Source organism: Protomyctophum parallelum (genome assembly GCF_964188405.1).
Source record: "Protomyctophum parallelum genome assembly, chromosome: 13".
Taxonomy (NCBI): Eukaryota; Metazoa; Chordata; class Actinopteri; order Myctophiformes; family Myctophidae; genus Protomyctophum; species Protomyctophum parallelum.
Window position 1 is genome coordinate 17,531,536 of NC_139708.1, and position 15,910 is coordinate 17,547,445.

At 40.4% G+C, this 15,910-nt stretch overlaps 3 protein-coding genes across 5 annotated transcripts in view; all 3 read left to right on the forward strand.

Annotated features, from left to right (window-relative positions):
- LOC310869540 (voltage-dependent L-type calcium channel subunit beta-1-like) overlaps positions 1-2,874 on the forward strand; it is a 36,910-nt gene extending 34,036 nt beyond the window's left edge. For all 3 annotated transcript variants that reach the window (XM_083780344.1, XM_083780345.1, XM_083780346.1), the window contains exons 13-14: positions 784-879; positions 2,160-2,874. In XM_083780344.1, coding sequence (XP_083636470.1) covers positions 784-879; positions 2,160-2,444 — 381 coding nt within the window. In that variant the 3' untranslated portion in view covers positions 2,445-2,874. The remainder of the gene's footprint in view (positions 1-783; positions 880-2,159) is intronic.
- Positions 2,875-3,016: 142 nt separating this feature from the next.
- On the forward strand, positions 3,017-7,017 carry LOC310869542 (voltage-dependent L-type calcium channel subunit beta-1-like). The gene has a single exon (XM_083780349.1). It carries the CDS (start codon positions 4,088-4,090, stop codon positions 4,661-4,663), a length of 576 nt encoding a protein of 191 aa, XP_083636475.1. The 5' UTR covers positions 3,017-4,087; the 3' UTR covers positions 4,664-7,017.
- Positions 7,018-8,269: 1,252 nt separating this feature from the next.
- Positions 8,270-15,084, forward strand: arl5c (ADP-ribosylation factor-like 5C). Its single transcript, XM_083779437.1, has 6 exons — positions 8,270-8,496; positions 9,374-9,434; positions 9,628-9,775; positions 11,854-11,937; positions 12,576-12,727; positions 13,688-15,084. The coding sequence occupies exons 1-6, from the start codon at positions 8,451-8,453 to the stop codon at positions 13,734-13,736; spliced, it is 540 nt and encodes a 179-aa protein (XP_083635563.1). The 5' UTR covers positions 8,270-8,450; the 3' UTR covers positions 13,737-15,084.
- The last annotated feature ends 826 nt before the right edge of the window (positions 15,085-15,910 follow it).

Here is a 15,910-nt window from a genome sequence, read left to right on the forward strand (position 1 = left end):
CTCTCTAAGCATCTTGTGTTTCTGGAGTGCGTATATCTATTCTACGTCCGAGCATAAACATGGTAACGCCCCGCCTGCCTCTGATTGACCTACCGACACTACAGAATACCGCTGGTCTCACCAGACTGTCCTCCGTCCGAGGTAGGAAATAATAAGTACAAGAGAATGACAGCTTGGCACGCGCGACAGTAACTTGTAACTTTTATTTTTGTAGAAGAGGCAAACTAATATTGTTTATGCTGTTTGCTTTGATTGAATGATTGATTGATTGAACACATATTTGTATGATTTGATTTGGGTGTGTTCTAAATTAAAGTGTTAGTATTGATTATCGTGTATTAATCTAATTATAGTAAACTAATACTATTATACTAAAAAAGATAAAGATCAAGGGAAAGAGACCTTTTTACAGCACAATAATGTTTCAAGTTTACACTGTACACATGTAAAATAAATGGCATAAACAATATATTAGTTTGCCTCTTCTACAAAACATAAAAGTTACTGTCGCGCGTGCCAAGCTGTCATTCTCTTGTATTATATCGTACTTGTATTATTGATTTATTTCCCACCACGGAGTAACATCGCGGCAGACTATCCAGCATATAGCTATCCACCTCGGAGGAAAGTCTGGTAAGGCCGGCTGTGTCGGTAGGCCAATCAGAGGCAGGCGGGGCGTTACCATGTCTATGCTCGGACGTAGAATATCTTTCCTTTTTCCAAGTTGAGCTGCAGTGATAATCATATAGTTAAAGTAATCTATGTGTTGTTGTTTGACTCCAGGTCCTTCAAAGGCTCATCAAATCCAGAGGGAAGTCCCAGGCCAAACACTTGAATGTGCAGATGGTGGCAGCAGACAAATTGGCCCAGTGCCCTCCTGTGAGTATCTCTTGGCACCATTGGGCCAGTGATAATGCTCTTCACAGAGGCTGTTACCTAACCTTGTCAGGGTTGTGTAAGTCATGGGTTGCAGATGTCAGGACCCGAAGAAGCGGTGTGGGGGAATAGCATTTATTGGCAACCGTGCGGTGGCCCATATGGACAGAAGTGTTTTAGAGGTGCACACTATAGAGGCCTCTCATTCCAATTTGGGGTTGAATGTATGTTGCGTTGCGTTCATGATTTGTAAGAAGAAGGCCCCTCCAGACTATTTTACATTTTCTTCAAAATACACTTTGTGCTACAACTAGATATTGGCCAAAATTACATTCACATTAACTGTTACACATTATCTCTGGAGTCATATGTATGATTAAAATTCTTCATATTACTTGTCAACAATTGGCTATGATTGCTTTACAGATTTTGCGTGAGGGAACCATTTTACAAAGAATGGCAAAAATAATGAACACTGTAGCAGTATGCTGGTTGCAATTCTCAAAGAAGCAACAATGTGGTCATCTGTCACTGCATAACAATTCATCTTTAGGTTGGCTGCACATAATTATCACACACCTGTCTTTACCTAGAAATATAGATATATATAGAACGTTAAGGACCGCAGTCATGAATTATGAGACACGATACAGAACCAAAACTTTTATCTTTTAATTGTAACAAACATTGATGATACTACAGTATATACAAAAAGCATAGGCTGCAGCAGTACAAAATAATCCAATAATCCATCAGCCACTGTATGTCATTCTGTCATTCAAGCGTTCCTGTGTTCATTCTCAATACTGTTGTCTCATCTTGTCTCATTAGCAGTGGCTTAAAATAAGTCTAGTAGTACTTAACAGGCTACACACTGGACCATTGATATGGAGCCAGGGACATTCCTATGTTAATTTGAGCTGTGCCTCTCTGCACCTTTTGGTCAAACGGTGTGAACGTTTGATGTTGAATTGTTGATCAACTCAATACCCCGTCAAGATCGTCTGGTTCATTGAATCTAAAATCAGTGGTTCCCAAATGGTTCACAGTTGGGATTTTGACTTGAGCAAATTGGTGTGCCTTGGACACAAAAATATTTAAAACCATTACTCCAAACTCACTAAAGTTTAAAGAGTGCCTCTCAAGCCAACACATTTTTATTTATTCTACCTGTCTGTCTGCAGACACAAAGAGTTTGAAAACCACTACTCTAAACTCACTAAACTTTAAAGAGTGCCTCTCAAGCCAACACATATTAATGTATTCTGCCTGTTTGTGTGCAGGAACTGTTTGACATAATCCTGGATGAGAACCAGCTGGAGGACGCGTGCGAACACCTAGCGGACTACCTGGAGGCTTACTGGAAGGCCACGCACCCCCCCAGCAGCAACCCCCCCAACCCCCTGCTCAATCGCACTATGGCCACCGCCGCGCTCGCCTCTTCCCCAGAGCCTGTCTCCAACCTGCAGGTACAGGTGCTCACCTCTCTGCGCCGTAACGACGATCTGTGGCACAGCCTGGACGGGTCTGCAGCCAACGAGGAGAAAGTGGCGGAGCATGCCCTCTAAAAGCCGTGCTGGGGGTGGGAAGGGCCTGGCCTATAGCTCACCCTCTGTCCAAACCCAGGTCTCTCCAGATACGCAGATATGCCCCCTCTCTCTTTACCGTATCCTGAAGGAAGCGAGCGTGTTTAAAGCCAGTTCTTCCCCATTCACCACATGCTGTATATAGAAGCACAGCACACACAGAGAGGGAGCGAGCATATGGGAAAGTTCATACTGGACCCATTGAAACTGGTCACAGGAGCACATATACACAAGACATTCAAAGTTATGCAGGCACTGATACACACTAACTCTATTTCTCTCTCTCTCACACACACACGCACGCACACACGCGCACACACACACACACACACACACACACACACACACACACACACACACACACACACACACACACACACACACACACACACACACACACACACACACACACTGAAGTACCCACATTTGAAACGCCTGTTTTGTAAAGCCCACACATAAATTGAACAAGGGTAGCATGCTCACTCTGAAACTCCAACCCCTTTGCCAAATAATATAACAAGAACCTTAGAGCAGCAAATGCTACCAGAGATTACACAGGCAATGCCCACCTACAACCAAACAGCACTTCCTCCACTGCATTGAGAGTTCAGCTCTTAGTTAATAGCTTTACTAGAATCACACTGGACTCATGAAACAACCAGGAAGGCATGTCTGCCAGTGCCCTGTGGAGCATCCTCCATTTTGCTGTGATGACAAATGAAAATGGAGTGCCCGACCCCCCCCATCCTGCCACCCCCCCCTCACAATGCCCCCACCACCCCTCACCCCTAGTGTTCTATTGCCTCCTTTCACCGACCCTTTCTTATCGTCTGGGAAGCAGATTCCAGTTTGCTGTCCTCCTCTGTGTTGCCATGGCACCGCCCCTGCAAGTAGCAAGTCATCTCAGCTTCTTGGATGTGTGGCATGCTGTTGTGGTTGCATCTTCAGCAGCCAGATTTGTGATACAGAAAGGTTTAGCTTGGTGGAGGGAGGCTAACAGGTTGTTCATTTTAACCTACTCACAGTAGTGAGTTCACACAGTTCTGTGAACCACTTCAGCCAAATGCCGTAATTTAAACACTAAAGCCTACAATAAATTATACAGATTTTCAACACAGCTTTCAGTTGAAAATCTGTTACGGTAACAGAACTTTGGTAACAGCTAGTATTGATTTATCTGTATTTGTTCTGCTATTAATCAGCCAGGATATGGCACTGTGGCCTTTACTAGATAGGAATGAGAATATGTATGCTTAGTGAATAACTGCTTGGTGTGTTTCTTGCAGGTTTGTGAGTGATTTTTAAGTAGTACATTAGAGACTTTTTTATGTTTTTAAAGGTATGTGGAATGAATGTGTGTCCACTATCATGTATGCATTTTGTGTGTGCATCTGCGTGTGTTTATAGTGTAAATACAATTATATTATTTTTGAATACTGATTGCAAACTCAATGCAAAGTCTTTTAACTGGAACATATCGACCTGTGTGACTGTTTGATAACCAAGGGGATATTGCATCAACTGATTTCTAACCCTCGTTTTGTGTGACTGAGCCTTAACCCCATTCTAACCTTGTGTTACTAACTACTCACTGCCTGCTTTGCTGTACCCGTTTGTGTCTCTGCATGTTTTGCGTGTGCCATGGGCATGGCTTGCTGCAGGGGCCATACTCGGTGCAAGGAGAGCAGAAGCGAGAGGGGCCTCTTACAGAGTGTGGTGGGAGTGGCAGTCTCCATGACTACCAGAGCGAGCTGGGTGGAAAGCCCCAGCATCACCAGCAGCAGATGTATCAGCGCTCAGCTCGTGGGCAATTACGAGGCGGCAGTGGCCGGGGCCTGTCGCGGCAAGACACCTTCGACTCTGAGACGCAGGGCAGCCGGGACTCGGCCTACACAGAGGCCGGGGACTCGTGTATGGACATTGAGACTGACCCCTATGAAGAGCCAGAGCCCTATCGAGGGGGCGGGGGCAGTCGCCTCCACCTGGCCCAACATCATGGACGACAGGCGTCCTGGGAGGACGAGGGCGCCGAGCCGGACCAGGAAAACCTCAACCACCCTCCGATGTCCTCCAGTCAGGCCCAGCCGCACGGGCGTGCCAAGTTGAGGGAGCGGTACTGCCAGGACCCTGGAGACACAGGGGCCAACATGGGCCGCAACAAGAACCAAGACGACTGGGGAAGGGATGTCTACATCCGTTAAACACTCACCGTATAATAGAGGCTTGGGCAAGGAAGGAGGATCTTGGACAGACTGATGAAAGAAGGGGGGTTGAGGGCTGTGGCATGGGTTAAAAAGGGACTGAAGAGTGAGTTTGGGGCCATGCCAATTAAGCCTGATTTATACTTTGTTGTACAATGGGGTCACGTTCCGAAAATAGCTGATCTACAATCTCACAACACGTCTATTTTCTGTACGCGACTGAATACGACAGAGTATAAATTAAGCGTTAGGCTTGTGAATGAATGCGTTTACATCCTTTATCGACAAAATACTTTTCTCATTCATGAGTACAATGTAAAGAAATGCATTATACAACTACCAGATGCCATCCACATCGAGTTATTCTAGCGTTTCAATTTATTTATTTAGGGGAAGAAAAAGAATATTGGTCTATTATAGGTCTCTTTTTTTCGTATGTTAAAATACTGCATGAAAATCATGGAATCCTACTGACAGCACGAGGACAGTAATGGTTTTGATTGTGAATCTGATTGTGATCTGTATGTCTCTCCTCAGAGTATGGAATGAAAAGGCAGGTGTGTCTGTCCTCAGCAGTCTTAAACAGGGTCTAATATCATTGTCCACATGTACAGTGTCAGGGTATCTCTCTCTGTCTCTCAGTTTTTCTCTCTGTCTTTGAACACACAGACACACACATACACACTAATACAGTGGTTCTCAACTTGATTTTGGGGGCTCCCCAGGCAACAGGAAAAAATTAATGAAATTTAATAAGTCCATTACTGCATCAAAAGTACTCAAAAACAACTACTAAAACCCTTTTCTTTTGTGGGGCCGCCGCCTGAAAGGGTTGAGAACCACTGCACTAATACACTCTTTTTCTATTGCACCTGCTTATGGATTTCAGGATTTATACCCTTTTGGGATGGGATCCAGAGCTTGTGAGTCTCTCACCTCCAGTTTCTTATCACCCAGACCTTAAAAAGCTATCTGGTGGAATAGTTGCCATAATTGAATGAGATAATTCATTGACAGGCATTGTTTTAGTCATGACACTATAATGTTACAGACAGATACAAAACTCCCCAAAGATAGCCTACTACCTTCTTCCCTGACCTGCTTCAGCCATGTACTATGAATTGTACCTTTGTTTATACATGTCTGGTCCAGTTTTATAATCATTTCCCCTGCTGTTTGAGGATGCTATGGGAGATATAGCTTCCCTTCTGTAGTATTCACCTGTGCACTAGGTTTTCCAACATGGCACAGATTCAAAACAGCACTACAGTGGAAGAAATTAGTGTGAACGAACAAAGGGCTCAATTTTCGTCCATGCTAAACCCCTTATACCCACATTTCTTTGCCATTTTTACTATTTTGAAGAATTTTTTTTAATAGTTAAAATCTACAAGCTCACAACGTGTCGATGTAGGTCGGCTATTTGAACCATTCAAAAATGTTTTTCAAAATAGTAAAAGGAGAAAAAAAAGGGCAAAGAAGTTTAGGGATAAGGGGTTTAGCATGGACACAAATAGAGCCCAAAGTGTCCTACCTAAAGTTACTTCACACACCCTCACATTTGTTATAAGAGAACTCCAATCACAAGTGCCCGAATGTCTCACCAAGCCATGTCCACCACTGCCATGGTGGGATGTCTTAAATCTTGTCATAGGCCTACTGTACTTTTCCTACCACATCTGTATCTTTGTGTCATGTCAAGCTTTATGTATGCTTCGGCAGCAAAGTGTAAAGTAAGGAAAGTAAGTCTTTTCTGCTCCCTGGGGAAGGGGAAATTGCTTCTACAGCATCATCCAACTGATGGCTGCTCAGATGGCTTTGATGAGTGCACAGCGGGGAGCTGTTATGGGTCTTCCTCAGGGACATGTTGACATGTTTACTGGACGACCAGCTCCAGTAGTTTCAGATTCCCAGATGTCGTCTTTACTCACTCAAACAACTTCTGTCGTTGAAGCATAAATCAGGCTTTACTCTGCATCGTAACTGTCCTATACTGTTGCTTATTGTTCATCTTGTTTTCTTTGTTGTCCATGTTTTTCAGGGCTAATGGTTATAAAGAGTAATTACGTGTGGTAAATCACTACCAGTTTTCACCAAAACAGCAAGCTTGTCTATTGAATACCATGCTCTTCTCTGCATTTCTTACTGACCTAGTGTTGTTTTCCCTGTGGACATTTACTTTTATTTATTTTGTATCTGCAGTTTGTGTGAGGTAGTGGAGTGGGGGAATAGGTGCAATCTTGTTCCTTACACAGTTATCTAAATGAAGAATCCATGAATGTCTTTTTTGTGGGCTGCTTAGCCCACCCGTCTTCAGTTGAATACATGAATATTAAATAATGATCAGTAAATAATGTTATTGTTGCGTTATCGCAATTGTTAAAAATATGAAAGAACATGTATCATTGGTGCCTGACTGTAGCTACATTTTGCTTTTTCTGCCTTTCATTTTTAATCTGTGGATAAATCGTATTTTAATCAGAAAATTATTGTGTCAATTATTTTAAAAGGCACACTATAGGCCTACAGATGCACAACTTTAAACTGTGGATGGCACACCAGTAAAAACATTTCAATTATAGGCTTTTTTATTTTATACTTATGTTACTTTGCAAAAATGCCTATAGTAACTTACATAAATAGGCTATAGACCTACTGTATGTAGAAACACAGGATCAGCTGACTTGAACGTTTCACTAATCACTATAAACTATACACAGCTTTATACTACTATACAGCCTATTGATTGATTACTTTATTTACAGTTTGTAAACAGTAGGCTACAGTGGTACATCACAGTTGGCATTTCTGGGGTCAGGGTTGTTTAACATGAGTCTGCTGCTGGCTGGCGAGGCATTGAAAGTCTGCAAAGATTTTTAAACAAAAAGAAACGCCCTAAAAACAGTGTTATGCTACTTCCAGTGATTTTGAGACAATTAGCATATCTATGGACTTGAATAGTTAAGCATGACAATGAACGGCCGACCGGGCCAGGCTACAATAAACTGTATGCATATTGAATTGTGGAAATCCATTTCCATCACTGGGGGTAAATTACCGACGGACTGAAGAGCTATTCTTAAAGAAATCTGAAATAATATCAGTCTGAATTGAGAAAGGTCGAAGCGTTTTTATTTGTATTCGGCCGGAAATGTGCTTCTGTTGTATGCCCTCGAATCCTGATTAATCGTTTCTTCCCCTGTTTTTCAAATTAAAATAATGAAACAGTTTCCTGCTTCAATAATAAGGTTAGCCTATCTTGTTTTATGTTGGGGTTATCTTGTTTAGAAATGTTGGGAAACATGATTTATTCAATGGCAATTCCCCTTCACGTGAGGTTATTTTTATGGGGACTCCCATCTTCGTTTCACTTTTCTTTCAACAGTGTAATGGTTTTCCCTACTGTATAAGTAAACAAAAGGAGGAAATAAACATTAACTTCCCATTCACCATATATGGGTTTTGCGTGTATGTGCGCGCGCGCGAGAGAGAGAGAGAGAGAGAGAGAGAGAGAGTCGCGTCGGTACCTATCCGTGACGTCGTTACAGCGGATACACGCCTACATTCCACGCAGCCCTTTGTTGACAACATTCCTGTGAAGTTGTACCTACTTAACCTGCGTTACATCACAGACGGGGGACAGTGGGACACACAGACAGTTCTTCAGACCACAATCACTCACACAGTTTCTTTCTTTTTATGCCTTACTTCTAAGTTAACTAACTTAAAAGGCGTTTCCGTGTGTAATTTTATAATCATCATCTCTCACCGCTACTTGTTGGACAACATGGGTCTACTTTTCACCAAGCTGATGGCTGTGTTCGGAGACAAAGGTACAGAAAAAGCTTTTATTCATAGTCACACGTGGGCGCTACAGAATCAGTGTTTTAACTAGGAGTTTACACATTTATGTAACCTTATACATCTGTACACTCTCATAGTTATGGATTATACATTGTCATGCAGGATTTCACTGTGCATTTATTTTGTACTGGTGGTCAACTGTTGTTCAGACGTTCTTGAGTTGGACTCACTTCTCTGGAAGATGTGCTTTTAGTAGGAAAGAGCAGAGAAGTGATTGTCGAGTTGTTGTCAATGTGGGATCAGTGTGTGCACACGTGTCTGTCTGTGTCCATTTGTATGAGCACGTTGGACTTTCATAGTTATGTAACCTAAAGTTAGTTTACATTTTGGACACTCGTGAGAGGAGAAGACCCTTATGGAAACAAGTCTTAGTGCCTTTTCTGTTTTTATCCTCGTAGCAGATTTTATATTGACCTTTGACCATTCTGCAAACTAAATTCAATCAATTAAACCAGCATACATTACTGGCGTAATCTGTCTCTATCGTACAATGTGTACTGATACTATCAGCGTTGTAATACATGTTCCAACACTCCAAGGAGTCTCTTCTCCCTTCTGGAGCACAGGATCAGCCTTTGATTGTGTGTGTGTCAGTCAGGACTGTGCAGAGCAACTGTATGCCATGCATGCATAGTTGTAGAGTTTGCCCTAGCCCTAGAACAACAAGAGCCGTTCTAGGGCTAAGTTTGCCCTTGCCTACCAATGTTGCATTAGTTGTTTTGACAAAAGACAGATGCTAGTTAGTTTGTAGACTCAATTATTTTCCTGGTAATTTACTTTGTTTAGCTTGCACATTGTAATAAGGTGTTTCTAGATCAGAATGTAACATATTTCATTTTCTTGCAGAGCACAAAGTCATCATTGTGGGTCTGGACAATGCGGGGAAGACAACTATTCTCTATCAATTGTAAGCTGTGCATATGTTATTGATTTAGTTATAAGAAAGTCATCAACCAAATTAAATGTGACATGACCATACACATGTGAATCTCTACACGACACACTAAGTATACCGGTAGTTGCATAAATGAAAAATTATACCCGTTTACGGCAGTCACCGGGTTTGAATCTAACGTGTTCTCTTGCCTTCCCACATCCAGCCTGACAAAGGAGGCTGTCCAAACCTCTCCCACAATCGGCAGCAATGTTGAGGAGATCGTTGTTCGCAAGACACGCTTCATCATGTGGGATATTGGAGGCCAGGAGAGCCTCCGGGCCACCTGGAATTCTTACTACTGTGAAACAGAGGTAACTAGTCTCTTTTGTTATCATCAACACAAGCTGCAGGATGCCACTGAAATACAAAAACTAACATTAACTAGCTCAGTTTTCAAGAGGCTTGTGACTCAAGTAGAATATCTAACTTTAACTGTTTTCTTAAATTTTTGAGGGGCGCTAACCCCTCCTATATACAGCTTTAAATTTAATGTTTGTTTTTCAATGATGCTTGTTTAAGAAAGCACCATAGACAACTAGAACTGCACTCTGTCGAGTGCATACTTGCTTGTTGCACACTAGTAGGCCATAAATGGCCAACTAGTGCGCAAGCAGAGCGCGCAAGTACTTTTGACCGCTGTAAACTGTCAAATCTCAGTATCTCTGTGAAGGAACGTTTGAAATGTCTAATTATTAGGTGTAACTATTTGCTACCTACCTACTTTATGCATATAAACACCTAGTATTATTAAGTATGGTTCAAGTTTCTATCTATATAAGAAATACAGTTTTATCGATTTAGATATGTTCTGGATCCCTTTTTAGTTTTTTAAAGAAAAATAAATCATGGATATGTGATGAAAAAAAGGTATATAAACTGAATTAAAATATGTTATACAGTATAATTATTCTATTATTTATTCTAAATTGTCAATTGTTTTAAATGTATTTAATCTTGGAATATAGTGATATTAATACTAAATCATGATCAGAGTAATAGGTGTCTCTAACTTCAATTTCTGTAATAATACTTACTACTTAATACTTACTACACATTTGTTAAAATATATATGATCTAAAAACCGTCCCAGCCAACCCGCCATTTGATGCGTATGCAAATAAAACAGCAGATTTGTGCCTGGTTTGCTGGGACCAGATGACCATATTTCTTACGTCATCATTGAGAGCTAGTCATACATATACACACCACGTACTCTGGTCCCAGCAGATCAGGCACAATTTGCTATTTTATTTTTTACTGATTATGTATATAGTATACGTATGACTAGCTCTCAATGATGACGTAAGACATACGTATACATATACTATATAGAGTATGTAGTTGTAAGTTGATTAGCGGTATACTGTGGTTACTTTGCGCCAAAAACCGTGACAGCCAATGAGCCAACCCGCCATTTTATGCGTATGCAGGAAAAACAGCAAATCTGTGCCTGGTTTGCTGGGACCAGATTACACAAATGACCATATTTCTTACGTCATCATTGAGAGCTAGTCATACAAATACACACCACGTACTCTGGTCCCAGCAGATCAGGCACAATTTGCTATTTTATTTTGACTGGTTATGTATATAGTATACGTATGACTAGCTCTAAATGATGACGTAAGACATACGTATACATATGCATATACTATATAGAGTATGTAGTTGTAAGTTGATTAGCGGTATACTGTGGTTACTTTGCGACAAAATCTGTGACAGCCAACCCGCCATTTTATTCTTATGCAAGAAAACAGCAAATCTGTGCCTGGTTTGCTGGGACCAGATTACACAAATGACCATATTTCTTACGTCATCATTGAGAGCTAGTCATACATATACACACCACGTACTCTGGTCCCAGCAGATCAGGCACAATTTGCTATTTTATTTTTACTGATTATGTATATAGTATACATATGACTAGCTCTCAATGATGACGTAAGAAATATGGTCATTTGTGTAATCTGGTCCCAGCAAAACAGGCACAGATTTGATGTTTTTTTTTCATACACATCAAATGGTGGGTTGGCTGTCACGGTGAAAGAGACTGGGCGAAATTATTACTTGCGCGCTCTGCTTGCGCAAGTAATAAAGAGAAATTTTATGTTTGTGTTGAGGTCTAAAACAAACATTAGCACCCGTTGCTTAAACAAACATAATGTTGTAAGATGATAAGAGCGCCCCTCACTTCACACGGGTGTGATTTCTTTCCTCTCAAGTGACCTGTGCTTGACCTTTCTTTACATCATCTGTTGATAACATGGGCTCCCATACAGCATGAATGTGGATAACACTGAGTGATCTTTCAGTCACAAAAGTGATTTAAAAGAGCTACGGTAATTGTGAAATAGTTTTTAACGTCTTCTTGCCTTTCTGAACCCTTCAGATTGTTATCCTTGTTGTGGACAGTACTGACCGTGAGCGACTCACCATAACCAAGGAGGAACTCCACCACATGCTGGCACACGAGGTACGAATCAACATGTTCAGTATCAAAGTGAAGAGTACTAGGTTTTGACCATGTTTAGTCATTATGGTATAGCATTTTTTTTGTACAACAAAATAATAAATGAGAACTGGGTTAAATTCAGTGGAAAATGACATTTGACTGACTTCACACAAAGGTCACCTAATCAGTTTAAAAAGAGAAGAATCCCATTAAAACATGTTTACCACAAGCCAAGCTTTACCGCAAGGTAAATACACAGTCTAGTAGTACACTTGATAACAAGACAGTAAGGCAGTGTATGAAGAAATTATTCCACACTGAGGAGAGGAGCAAACTGGTTTCACTAGTCTGCTTTGTCAGTGAATGAGTAAGGGATATTTTTCAATAATGCCTATTTCTCTGAGCACAGTGGTCTGCTATCAAGAAATAACAGATGCGCAATGCCACGACCAATCAGAATTCCACAAAACCATGTAATAAAACTGATAAACACTGAAGTCATACACTCTCGGTGTGACTAAATGCGTCACTGAAACTGATGACACAGATGTTTCAACATAGCCTGTGCTGATTGAAATTGTTGACATCGTTTAAAGTTGTGTCATTGTCTGCATATTTACGGTATACTGAAACCAACCCTTTTCCCCCTACCTGTGCAGGACCTGCAGAATGCAGCAGTTCTGGTTCTGGCCAACAAACAAGATATGAAAGGGTCCATGACAGTGGCCGAGATCTCCAAGTATCTCACTCTCAACACCATCACAGCTCGCTCCTGGCACGTTCAACCCTGCTGTGCTCTAACCGGAGAGGGGTGAGTTACTGAGTACTGCAAACATTTTCTAAAATAGTGAAAACAAGCAGATCTACACAAACTTACAATGGCTTGTGTCTTGTGACCAGTCTATGCTTGTGATGTGACACATTGTGAGCTTGTAGACTATTCATCAATCATCATACAAGTTTAAGGTTAAGGTTCAAGGTTAACTTTATTGTTTCCCTTGTGGGAAATTGGTTTGTAGCCAGGTAATAGTAAAAATCCATACATCAAACAACATTCAACATACTCATTACAAAAGACTAAATCCCAACAGGCACTAGAGACAGATAATTCATTACATTCACAAGTAGCAGCGTCAGCAAAAGTGCATTAGTGAGCAAACTGTGCAAAGAGGCAAAAAGAAAGTGCTATCTGCTGTTCAGCAGCTGAATAGGGCCACCAGCTGATTTGGTGAGCTGGAAGTAACAATCAATAATTTCTGGGGCTGCTGATAGGTACTTTCGCTTTCCTCAGAAGCGCTAATATAGTACCACAAGGTTGCAGGATTTTTTTATTGAGCTCCTCAATCACCTCAATCTGAGGTTCAATTCCGAGAAAAACAGCGCTAAAGATAGTGTGAACAGAGGGAAAATATTCAATGACGTGCCAACGTGGAAGCAAAGCGCCAAGAACCGGTAAAAAATAATACTAGCGATGCTGGATGCAAGCTAATAACTCGTCCAATGTCGTTCTGGGCGATCTGACTTTTAATACAACTCATCCAATGTCATCCTTAGCAGAACATGAGTTAAGTTAAATCCCATTGTTCCGGTTTACAGTTAAATTGGGGATTTAGTTTCAATATATTAATTACAGGTGCCTAAATAAATTATCAGATTGCAAGTAACAAAACAATTTTTTCAATATACTGGCATGTTGAGAGACAAGATTATTATTATTTAACTACATGTTCTCACTTCCTCCCAATTTCCTATTTTCTCTCCCGCTCTGTAGTCTGCCTGCCAGTCTGGACTGGATGAGGTCACACGTTGTGGCAAACTAGAAAACCTTTAAATGGAGACAGGACGTGGAACCCAGCTCTTCCTAAACCTAAGCCAACTCTCAGACAATGTAGACATCACAGTGCCTGCGGTATAATCAGTACCTTCACTGTATTATGTTGAGCAAGTGCCTTTGCGCCACAGAACTTTTATGAAGGCTGCCTCTTTCCTACCCAGGTCTGTGTGGGGCCCCTTGGGATCTGGGTATATCTCAGGATGTACGAGCTTCATAGAAACAAGTTATAAAGGTCTTGGACATCAGCCACGGTAGAAGCTATTCTACCAGGCGTTGTGGCAGCCAGTTGTTAGTCCTGTTCTTTTCTCAACAGCTTACTTAGCTGTGAAAGTGGCTGGAATGTTTTAGGGATGTATCATGTACCACAGTGCTTCCCAAACTATTTAGCTCAAGAAAGACCCAAAAAGGAAATTAGATGTTTGCCTGGGACCCAAACTAGTGAAAATAGCGGACCTACAAGCTCACAATGTGTTGCTTTGTGCCACGTTATATGAACTTGTAGATTTATGGAGTTTCTTCATAAAATATAAAATGAAATAATAAAATGAAATAATAAAATAAAAATAAAATGTAGGAAACCAAAAATGAACAGACCCATAAAAATGTTCCACCATGTTTACAAAAGATACCTATCAGACCTGATTCCTTGTAGGTTGCCTCGGCGACTATCTAAGCTAAGCTGCCTAATGGCCCTGGGCAGGTGTTTTCAGCTGTGCACACATTTCTGTACGGTCTGTAATTTTGTTCTAATGTCACAATTTCAAGTATTAGCCTACTGACATTCAAGGCATTGCACCACATTTCTTTCGATGACAACCATGATAAGATGTATTCCTTCAGTAATATTTTTTAATTTTCTTTCTTTTTCACGACTGAAATTGTAACTGTAATCTAATCAGTTATAATGACATTCAAACAAGGCATTAAGTGAACTTTGACTGTGAATATGTCATTACTTTCCGTTTACCCCAGTAAAGACTTGTTAAAGTATACTGCTTATGGTGCAACCACATTAAGTCATTATTTCGTAGTGGTAGGTACCTAAACTGACACCATAACTTGGATGCATATTTAAGTACAGCTGACCAAACCAGTGCAATACCTCTTTTTGGAATGGAGGAGGCTACATTGGATGTATAAAAATAATATATACAGTATCTGTATTGTGAAACACAGGACTTGTTTGTTAGCCTGAAATGTGCTTAGTCATTTAAGCAATTGTTGCACAAATTACTTGAAGTCTTTATATTACAGAAACAAGTGATTGCCTGGATGTAAAAAGTAGCAGTTTTTGTATTATGTATAGTCTTTTTTTATCAATAAATGCCATCATTGTCAAAGTACTGTATGGGTGTGTTTTATATGTTGCATGACAATGTTCTGAATGTAGTTAGTTTGGTTGAGTGATACTCAATTATTAAGCACAGGAAGGCACAGTAAGATAAATAAAATAAAATAAAAATAAAAGATCAGATACTACTGGAGAAGGAAGTCTGCAAACCGTCTGAACTCCCAGTAGATTTTTTCAGTCAGGCAAGATATACTAACACCACATAGCAAGTAATCTCTACATATGATTGAAGAATATGTGTATGTGTACATACGTATGTATGTATGTATGTATACATACATGTATGTAAAATGTATCTAATAGGCCTATACAATACAGTAGCCTATATATTTTATATTTAGCCTATTGTGCTTCATGTTTAAAGGACAACTTTAGTTTTTTTCAACCAAGGTTCATGTTTTAGGTTGTTATTAGAGAAACTAAAAGGTGAGTGTTCATTTTCTTTCATTTGCTGCTTTCTTTCGTTTTAGGGATTTAGCTCTTTTTGACAAGGGGGGCATTCGAGCATGGGGCTAAATATGTATTTTTTTACCAAATTTCATGGTGATTTATTTATTTATTATTTACTATAGTCCTAATAAACCCCAGGAAATTACATCTGGCCACAGAAGATCACAGGATCTACTGAATGTGAAGTAGCCTACTGGGGGAAGGCTTATACTGTGTGTATAGGCTCAATATGTCAGTTTGTCACATTCAATAGATCCTGTGATCTTTTCTGGCCAGATGTAATTTCTTGGGGTTTATTAGGACTATAGTAAATAATAAAATAATAAATCGCCATAATATTTTGTAAAAAATTACATATT

Bases quoted from the DNA above. Each gene is read 5' to 3' on its own strand.
- LOC310869542 (XM_083780349.1), top strand. From the start codon at position 4,088: ATGTTTTGCGTGTGCCATGGGCATGGCTTGCTGCAGGGGCCATACTCG.
- arl5c (XM_083779437.1), top strand. From the start codon at position 8,451: ATGGGTCTACTTTTCACCAAGCTGATGGCTGTGTTCGGAGACAAAG. The intron at 9,435-9,627 runs GTAAGCTGTGCA...TCCCACATCCAG, and splicing joins ACAACTATTCTCTATCAATT to CCTGACAAAGGAGGCTGTCC. The intron at 11,938-12,575 runs GTACGAATCAAC...CTACCTGTGCAG, and splicing joins ACCACATGCTGGCACACGAG to GACCTGCAGAATGCAGCAGT.